Here is a 10288-nt window from a genome sequence, read left to right as displayed (position 1 = left end):
AACTATAAATAGACAAAATCTTAATATTTTGTCAGATTTTGTATCTGAATGTCAATACTGTGGGACATAAAGGCTCTAGCTGAAGGGTCTTTATTTGACGGTAATAGTGCTCTAGTGATTCAGATGTTTTCTCACTATTACAAGAGGAATCGAGTAGATGATGACAGGAGCTAGCTTTGACATGTTTCATATTCATTAACTGCAGTAGTAATTATAACATGTCTAGGTTTGCTGTATTTTGCCACGTTTTAAAGATAATTATGATGGCTGTTTTGTTAATAAACAAAATCTCTTGGCAGAGGCAGCTCAAATTCAAAAATGTTTTAAAAAGCACTTTTCTATAAGCAGGATGTTCTTAAAGTTAACTAATTTGTAATTGCTTAGTTAACCAGTCAAGAAAATCAAAGCCCTGCCCCATACTTAATTCCATCTTTGTCCCTCTCTTTTCTTGATTCTTTTTGTCTTTATTTCTTTCTGCTTGCATCGGCCCGTACAGAAGCAAGGCTTTAAACTCGCTGTCATATCATCCTGGATGTGGAAGCACAAGTCTGGCTTTGATCTTCAAACAGGTCTTGTGTCAGTGTGAGATGAAAGCTGAAGGTTCAGACGTGCAGATCCACTCCCAGAGGAAGCCGCGTGACTATCAGCGTTGGGTTTACAACAATGCTTCTTAAAACAACAAGAAAAGGTTTAATAAATTTTCTTCAAGACAGAAACACATTTAGCTTAAAATGACAGTGTCAGGCATGCTCAAAGTCGAAACAAAATCTTGTTGGTAATTGCTTTCATGTTCTGATTTTTTGTGCTCTTTAAAAGGCTTAAAGGGTTAGTTCACCCAAACATTTTAATTCTGTCATCAATTATTCACCCTCATGTCGTTCCAAACCCGTAAGACCTCCGTTCATCTTCGGAACACAAATTAAGATATTTTTGATGCATTCTGACAGCTCTCCGACCCTCCCATAGACAGCAAGGGTACTACCACGATCAACGTCTAGAAACGTAGCAAGGAGATCGGTAAAATCATCCATGTGACATCAGGGGTTCAACCGTAATATTACGAAGCTACGAGAATACTTTTTGTGCACAAATTTTTGTGTCACTTTATTCAACAATTCGTCTCCTCCGCGTCATCCTAGCGCCATTTTGGAGAGTATCCACTGAACGCAAACGGCGTATGTTGTTCTGTGTCAGCTGCGCCACGCAGATTGTTTATGCATACAAAAAAGTATTCTTGTAGCTTCATAATATTACGGTTGAACCCCTGATGTCACATGGATTATTTTACCGATCTCCTTGCTACATTTCTGACGTTGATCGTGGTAGTACCCTTGCTGTCTTTGGGAGAGTTGTCAGAGTCCATAAAAAATATCTTAATTTGTGTTCCGAAGATGAACGGAGGTCTTACGGTTTTGGAACGACATGAGGGTGAGTAATTAATGACTGAATTTTCATGTTTGGGTGAACTATCCCTTTAACACTGAAATCTGTCTATAATTAAAAACAAAAACTTTAAAGTCTGACTTTATTAATGTATTTTATAACAGCATATAACTTTATAATAGTAGAAAATGGGTTTAGTTTAAAAAGATACCGGTCACTGCACTGAGCTGAAAAAAAAAGCCATTTTCTTTAAGAAAGTGAAGTGCCTCTAAATCCAGTTTTATGTAGCAATAACCTGGCCACATCAGAACTATAGCTCTGATTTTGAGACATAAAATAATCAGATTTTTTAGGTTCGAGGTATAAAGATCATTTTTCTTTCCTCCGAGCAAATGCTGTGGTTTGAAATTTCATATTTTACTGGACACTAAGAGGGCCAATGGAGTTACACAATAGAAAGAAACACAAATTACATTTTACTCAAACATATGCTAAGGTATTCAGAGTTGTTCAGTTCAGTTGCTAGGGTAATTCTGGGTGGTTTCTATGGTGATTGCTAGTGTGCATATCAAGTCAAAAGAAAAAACACAAGAAAAAAAGATAAACGCTTTGAATTTTTATTGCACACTACCCTGTAAGTCTTGTTAAAGGCTGTACAGCAGTTCAGGGTCATTTGAAGGAAAGAAGCCTTAAACAGGCTTGTATGTTTAGCTTCAGTTTGAGGAGCACAGGTCTATACATTTTACATTTTTCTGTTACATTTGATAAAAGTTGTAAAGCAGCCCAGTGTTTTGAACAGAGGGTTTTATACATTCACAGTATAGCCACTGAATGTTGAATCCCAGCTTTGATGAAATATAAGGCACAATGTTATGTTATAAATGGTAATATCGACAGCATGTGGTAGCAATTTACAAAATACTGCACAATTATGCCTTGATGAATACTGTACAGTGATTTACTTCAGTAATATATTCATGGTTGTACATTTTAGAACGACTTGCTTTGGGCATTAAAACAAATGAATCATAAGAACAAAAACAGTTTCTATCACATTTGGATTGGCTGAACATACTGGATCATTTTAATAACATGCCTGCCCGTGCATGGAAATAATGGTTGCTAACTAAAGCTCAAACATGCATTTCTGTAGCATCAGAATGTCCTGAACTGTGCAAACATGCTTGTAAACAACATATACACATATGCAAATCAAAATCATACTTATCAACTTACTTTGTAAGAAAGTGAAAGGTTGCGAGTTCAGCAGGATCACTTTTGAACTTGCAGTTGTTCGTGTTTTTTTTCTGTATCACTATAAAGTTGTTTGCTTTAACTCAAAATCATCTTGAACTTGCCTAGTTTTTGATGGCATGGCAAGGTGTAAACCTACTTTAAGATGAGAAGCTTTATTCACCACTAAAATGCTTGAAACAATGACAGAAGAAGAATGTGTCTGCCCTAGAAACAATATCAGCAATAACAGGCAGTAATATAACAGCAGAGGTAAAAATATGTATCTATTCAACAGATCAAACAAATACATTTAATCAAAATACACAATTCTCCCCTTCGGTTTTGCTCCCTCTGAGTGCAACTGACCGCCGCTGGGTCAATAATACAGACATTCAACAACATACAATCAATAATCTGTCATATCCTTTCTGGGTTATATTTGATTTCAGATTGAAACCAGAACCACCACTGTCCATGTACTGAGATAAATTCATTTGAGATAATACGGTCATGATTTCTGGAGCAACTTGCAATTTTGAAACATCAATGATGACTTTCATATTTACATCCAACTTATTGTGAAGTTATGACTGAGGTTCAGACCCAAGTCTGTTACTGTCAGCACCTAGACAGACATAAGACAATAAATACATTTCTTTAAGTCTTATTTTGCATAAATTTAAGTCTTTTTCACTCACATTACTGTTTTTATAGCTATTTGTTTAAAGTGCCCCTATTATGCCATTTTTAAGGTTGCTAATATTGTTTTATGAGTCTCCTAAAACAGGTTTACATGCATGCCAGGTCAAAAAACACACTAGTTTTCTCAAAAAATAGATTTCATTTTACCTCATTTCTAAATGATTCGTAAACGACTCGTGCGAAGCAGTTCAAAGAATCAGTCTCTCTAAATTGCTGTGATTGGTCAGATGGTGCAGTCCTTTGTGATTGGTCCAGAGCCGTAGAGAGATTGGCTCTGGATTGGTCTACCGCATACAGTGCGTGTCGGAAATGAAACGCCCATTGCCATGAAGTAAAGACAGCCCTGGAGACTTGTCAATACATAGAAAAGATGGTATCTGCTTGTAAACAACATATACACATATGCAAATCAAAATCATACTTATCAACTTACTTTGTAAGAAAGTGAAAGGTTGCGAGTTCAGCAGGATCACTTTTGAACTTGCAGTTGTTCGTGTTTTTTTTCTGTATCACTATAAAGTTGTTTGCTTTAACTCAAAATCATCTTGAACTTGCCTAGTTTTTGATGGCATGGCAAGGTGTAAACCTACTTTAAGATGAGAAGCTTTATTCACCACTAAAATGCTTGAAACAATGACAGAAGAAGAATGTGTCTGCCCTAGAAACAATATCAGCAATAACAGGCAGTAATATAACAGCAGAGGTAAAAATATGTATCTATTCAACAGATCAAACAAATACATTTAATCAAAATACACAATTCTCCCCTTCGGTTTTGCTCCCTCTGAGTGCAACTGACCGCCGCTGGGTCAATAATACAGACATTCAACAACATACAATCAATAATCTGTCATATCCTTTCTGGTTTATATTTGATTTCAGATTGAAACCAGAACCACCACTGTCCATGTACTGAGATAAATTCATTTGAGATAATACGGTCATGATTTCTGGAGCAACTTGCAATTTTGAAACATCAATGATGACTTTCATATTTACATCCAACTGATTGTGAAGTTATGACTGAGGTTCAGACCCAAGTCTGTTACTGTCAGCACCTAGACAGACATAAGACAATAAATACATTTCTTTAAGTCTTATTTTACATAAATTTAAGTCTTTTTCACTCACATTACTGTTTTTATAGCTATTTGTTTAAAGTGCCCCTATTATGCCATTTTTAAGGTTGCTAATATTGTTTTATGAGTCTCCTAAAACAGGTTTACATGCATGCCAGGTCAAAAAACACACTAGTTTTCTCAAAAAATAGATTTCATTTTACCTCATTTCTAAATGATTCGTAAACGACTCGTGCGAAGCAGTTCAAAGAATCAGTCTCTCTAAATTGCTGTGATTGGTCAGATGGTGCAGTCCTTTGTGATTGGTCCAGAGCCGTAGAGAGATTGGCTCTGGATTGGTCTACCGCATACAGTGCGTGTCGGAAATGAAACGCCCATTGCCATGAAGTAAAGACAGCCCTGGAGACTTGTCAATACATAGAAAAGATGGTATCGATTGTACCTTACCAATTCGAGCCGGAGTCTGATGATGAAAAGGTTGAAGTGGCTGATCGACAAGAGACTGATTCGCAAGCACGACGTTTCTCAGTGGCAAGTCTCAAGTGTTAACAAGTTTGTGGTTAAAAGCATGCTGGTTTACTGTAGTAAAGGTGAATTGTGCATTTTCTGTACCTGTTCTACTGTGAAATAGATGTAAGCGTATTGATCTTTCTCATATGTGTCAAGGGTCTCTCCATCATCCCAAAACAAATCACCCTTGGCCAGGCCGTCCTCACTCAGACTCACAATCAGATGAAGGGGCTGACCGCTGCTCACCCACAGGGTGGTATTAGGTCTCTGAAACACAAACAAATTCAAATTAACATGGACACAGATAGATATGATCTATCTATCATTTAATTGATCACTAAATTGAGACTTTCTGAAGAACATGTTAATATATATAACTGTGGCTACGAATACACACACACACACATATATATACACATATACATATTCTTAAACACACGCATTAAATTATAGAAATTATCTATATATCATTACTTTGAGAATTTATGCATTTATGTAATTTTTAACCACAAAAATACATTTATTATAATAAATAAATTGCCCGTTACATAATGTATGAGTATATAATGTGCTTCTCTGTCACCTGTGTAGGTACGACTGAACCCTCTCCGAGATGCAGGTTGATTTTGTCTTTTGGAGCCTGAAGATTGATCTCTTCTCCACTGCTTATCAACGAGTCACCCTGTATGTGACACAAACATACAGGATGAATATTGTATGAGACTCCACAGAAAGAGAATTATGAATTTCTAAGAGGGTTTCTAGAGAGGTTTGACTTACAGTGTGGAAATCGTACCAGAGACCTTTAGGGAAATATCCCACAACATAATCTCGCCCTGCCTCCAAAACGGGTGTGACCAGCAAATTCTTTCCCCACAGGAATTGTTTATCTATCCCGTACGTCTTCTCATCGTTCGGGAACCTAAAAAGCACAGCACAAACAGTAATTATGTTCAAATGTATCTCCCCTGAAATTATGGATAGTATGTGCCTGGATATATATACACAGTAGGATAATTCACAAAAAATCATTAGATGATAATATAATTAATTCAAAGTTGGGAATAAAAGATTCCTTTAAGAATGAATTCACATACAATCAGGTTTTGTGTTTATCTTACTGAAAGAGCAGTGGTGTGGCGACTGTGTGTCCACTGATATGTGCGTGATAGAAGAGTGTGTAGAGATGTGATGAATATTGTATGAGACTCCACAGAAAGAGAATTAGGAATTTCTAAGAGGGTTTCTAGAGAGGTTTGACTTACAGTGTGGAAATCGTACCAGAGACCTTTAGGGAAATATCCCACAACATAATCTCGCCCTGCCTCCAAAACGGGTGTGACCAGCAAATTCTTTCCCCACAGGAACTGTTTATCTATCCCGTACGTCTTCTCATCGTTCGGGAACCTAAAAAGCACAGCACAAACAGTAATTATGTTCAAATGTATCTCCCTGAAATTATGGATAGTATGTGCCTGGATATATATACACAGTAGGATAATTCACAAAAAATCATTAGATGATAATATAATTAATTCAAAGTTGGGAATAAAAGATTCCTTTAAGAATGAATTCACATACAATCAGGTTTTGTGTTTATCTTACTGAAAGAGCAGTGGTGTGGCGACTGTGTGTCCACTGATATGTGCGTGATAGAAGAGTGTGTAGAGATGTGGGAACAGGGAATAACGCAGGAGAATGGCTTCTTTCATTGCTGTACGAGCTGCTGGGCTGAATGCTGTTGGTTCCTGATCCTGTTGTGAAATGACAAAACTGTAAATCCAGAGACGTGTCTTTGGACACTTAAAAAAAAAACATTATAAAAACAACATTGTACTCCCAAAACAAGTGACAGATGGGATACTAATCAAATAAACAAAAACAGACTGCAGAAGAACAATAAGATACAAACTCTTTAAAAAATACAGCAGAGGCTGTTGATATTTTAGCATTATGTGCTACATAATTTCACTGACCAGCTGTAGTTGCAGATTTTGCTGTAGTGTAAAGCTAAAGTAAACTGTCATAACTGTTTAGACAGATGGAAGAAAGTTCACCTGTTCATCTATGGAGTTGTGGTTTCTTGAAAAGGGGTAGAAAGCTCCAAGCTGGGTCCATCGGACACACAGTTCTTCTGTAGTGCTGCCCCCAAAGCCACAGATGTCAGCCCCAATAAGAGGAATGCCCAGGATGTTAAATGTTAGCATACCTGGGAAAAAGGAAGAAAATGGTTAGAGTAGCTGTAGTAAATGCAAAACTCTATGGGACTAACTCTGGCCTCAGCAGAGCACAGTGTGTGTGTTTATACCTGGTATGGATGTGGCCAGGTCTTTCCATTGGCTCCTGTTGTCTCCGAGCCAGTGGCCTGAATACTTGCCCTGACTGGGAAACGTAGAGCGGGAAATGACAAAGGGGCGCTTATTTGTGATCTTCCTCAAAGCACTGAAAGACAGACAGACATGAACCATAAACAGGGGCGGACTTACCCATTAGGCAAAGGTTCTGAGTTTGAGTCACAGAACATAGATGAAACAATAGATGAATATAGAGAATAGAGAATAGATTAATCGATATAGGCCTAGTTTTTTTGTTGTTTTTTCTCAAGAAACACATACAAGTAATGATAATGAGACTCCGGGGGTATGTGGTGGGAAGGGAAGTATGCTCTTAGCCATGGAATAAATACAAGTGCTGGGGTAGCTATTCTTTTTTCCAAAAAAATTAATGTAAATATTTTATCAGTGGAGGAAATTGTAAAAGGAAGAGCACTTTTAACTAAAGTAGGGTTTGAAGGAATAACATTTGTTTTAATCAATGTATATGCTCCTAAACAGGGGCGGACTTACCCATTAGGCAAAGGTAGGCGACCGCCTTGGGCCCCCAAAAGCCAAGGGCCCCCTAAAAGCTTGTCATATAGTATATGCGCATTAAGCGCGGACACGCGAACGTTTGCGGTTTACGGTGTTTATTACCACGACAACCGTCCAGCAGTTATTATAGGCCTGTGTGTCCCGTATTTCTGTCGACTGAACCCATGCTGTTAATTATGAATTTATCAGTCTTTTGCATGCCAAAGTCAATTTCTGCATATAAATATTACGCCAAATAGAAGCAGAAAATCGTGCTATACGCACTTTCATGAGATCGGGTTAGCCTACAACAATGAATTTGTTGGCTATTTTACAAATGGGAATACAACGAATTCATGACAATGTTTACATTCAAGCTACCCATAAAATGTATAGTGAAAAGTACTTTAAAAGCGTCGGGAATGCAATAAAGTAATTTTAAAGCTGTTTTTGAAAGCATTTGCAGCATTGATAAAACATAAATAATTAACATATCATACAAAATTGCGTTGCAGCAATTTTAAGGTATTCAGAACGGAGCAACATAAAAATCAGAAAAAGCAGCTATACAATTATTGGACAAAGTTTTACATATATGCCATTATAATTAGTGTTTTATTTTTTAATTGTAGGAAATTATAAAATAAAATGCAAATTATAATCAGGCCTTCCATCAATTATAGTGATGAAAAAATGACTCGCCATCTCCTAATTGGATGTGCCTTTAGAGAGAAATGCATGAATTACATAATGAAAAAGTTTATTTTATTAGGAGTCTATTTTCGATTTAAATTATTTCGTTTTAAAGTAGTAATTTAAAGCTTTCTATATATTTTGATCATGTCTGAGTTTCGGTTCATCATTGTGAAGCGCTCCTGTTCAAGACCGAGACGGCAGAAAGCGTTTGTTTTCTTTATTTTATAAAAGCATTTTGTTGATATTGTGAGTGCACACAAATAAAACTACACCCTTTATGGTTTAGAATGACGTATTACTCTTACCTTTATGAGCAAAAATGACTGCGTATTTTAAGTTGTTTCCACTGTTAGAAAAAAATGCAAGTGATCGCACTGGCGCCTCCATGTCCTGCGCTTCAGCTTCCACTCTCCGCAAACGATTGGATATGAGTCTAACAGCGCACATTTATATAGGTTAAACATTTAAACTAACATTGTGATATACTTGAACTGTTTTATATATAGATTTTATTTTAGGCAAGTCCTGATGATTTTGTTCATAAATATTATCAATGTTGAAAACAGTTGTGCTGCTTATTATTTTTTTTAGAAACGGATGAATTTATTTGATGATTCTTTGATCAATTTAATGCATCCATGCAGAATAAAAGTATTAATTTCAAAGTATTAAAAAAGAAATACTGCCATGACCCAAACTTTTTAACAGTAGTGTATTTATATATATTTATGTATTTTTTGTATGATCGTGCATACCTTTCAGTAGACTTAGCTTCCATGAGTCCATACAGACTGTGTATGTTGTAATGAGTGGAGATTTTCTGTCTTGCAGATGCACACACAGTCTTGGCCTTTAATGTACCACCCAGAATACCTACAGCAGACAATACATTCCTTATTGTTGGAAAAAAATGGCAGCATGCATAAAGTAGATCTGCACATAATACACCAATACCTGGTGTGTAGGGAGGATTTTCCAGTTCATTGTCTGGGCAACCATTCAGTGATCCATCAAAGAAATTAGATGGCTCATTCATGTCCTTGAAGGAGAGATATAAATAACTGAACATGATCAATGTTTGGGTAAATGCAAATAATGAACCATCAAATAGCCAATAATACAAATGCACAACGTACAATCCACACGCCATCAAACGGCACTTTTTCATGGAAACGCTTCAGATTCTGGTACCACCATTCATGTGTGTCTGGATTGGAGAAATCTGGAAAAGCTGTGAGTCCTGGCCAGACCTAGGAAACAAAACAAAACCCCAGTCACATATAACAAATATATTATAATGTTCATAATTACGACATTTTAATTTCTTTTGTTTTAGAATAAGAGTTTTTTTTTTTGACTGGCCAAGCACTAAATATTATCACAAACTAAATATTAATTACTTCTAAACTAAATTTGTTTAATTTTCGCCCAGTCTTGGACTTCATACTGACATCTATTGGTGACGATGAAGCATTACTGACATTTATTATTGGTTACAAATGAAATTGTTTACCTGTTATGATTCATCAGTACAATTTATAGAAATTTCACAAATTAATACTTTCATTTCACAAATTTTGAAAATAAACTATACATTAAAGTAAAAAAAAATAATCACTTTCTGTTGAATCAATAATAAAATATCACCATCTATTTTCAAAGATAATAAGAAATATTTCTTATTGAGCAGCAAAGTCAGCATATCAGAATGATTTCTGAAGAATCATGTGACACTGAAGACTGGAGTAATGATGCTGAAAATTCAGCTTTGCACCACATAATAAGTTACAATTTAAAATATATTCAAATACAAATTATTTTCATTTGTAAACT

At 36.1% G+C, this 10288-nt stretch overlaps 1 protein-coding gene across 1 annotated transcript in view; it reads right to left on the bottom strand.

Moving 5' to 3' along the window:
- Window positions 1-4976: 4976 nt before the first annotated feature.
- The window catches only part of gaa2 (alpha glucosidase 2), a 12414-nt gene continuing 7102 nt past the window's right edge, over window positions 4977-10288 (bottom strand). The window contains exons 10-19 of the mRNA XM_016250396.1: window positions 9592-9705; window positions 9410-9494; window positions 9211-9328; window positions 7219-7352; window positions 6968-7119; window positions 6583-6664; window positions 6032-6098; window positions 5691-5832; window positions 5494-5592; window positions 4977-5177 (exon numbers count right to left, since the gene is read on the bottom strand). Coding sequence (XP_016105882.1) covers window positions 4977-5177; window positions 5494-5592; window positions 5691-5832; window positions 6032-6098; window positions 6583-6664; window positions 6968-7119; window positions 7219-7352; window positions 9211-9328; window positions 9410-9494; window positions 9592-9705 — 1194 coding nt within the window. The remainder of the gene's footprint in view (window positions 5178-5493; window positions 5593-5690; window positions 5833-6031; window positions 6099-6582; window positions 6665-6967; window positions 7120-7218; window positions 7353-9210; window positions 9329-9409; window positions 9495-9591; window positions 9706-10288) is intronic.

The sequence above is a fragment of the Sinocyclocheilus grahami genome, unplaced genomic scaffold (assembly GCF_001515645.1).
Source record: "Sinocyclocheilus grahami isolate Dianchi unplaced genomic scaffold, SAMN03320097.WGS_v1.1 scaffold25.1, whole genome shotgun sequence".
Classification (NCBI taxonomy): Eukaryota; Metazoa; Chordata; class Actinopteri; order Cypriniformes; family Cyprinidae; genus Sinocyclocheilus; species Sinocyclocheilus grahami.
Note: the sequence above shows the minus strand (reverse complement) of the source record. Positions and strands in the feature narration are given on the sequence as shown.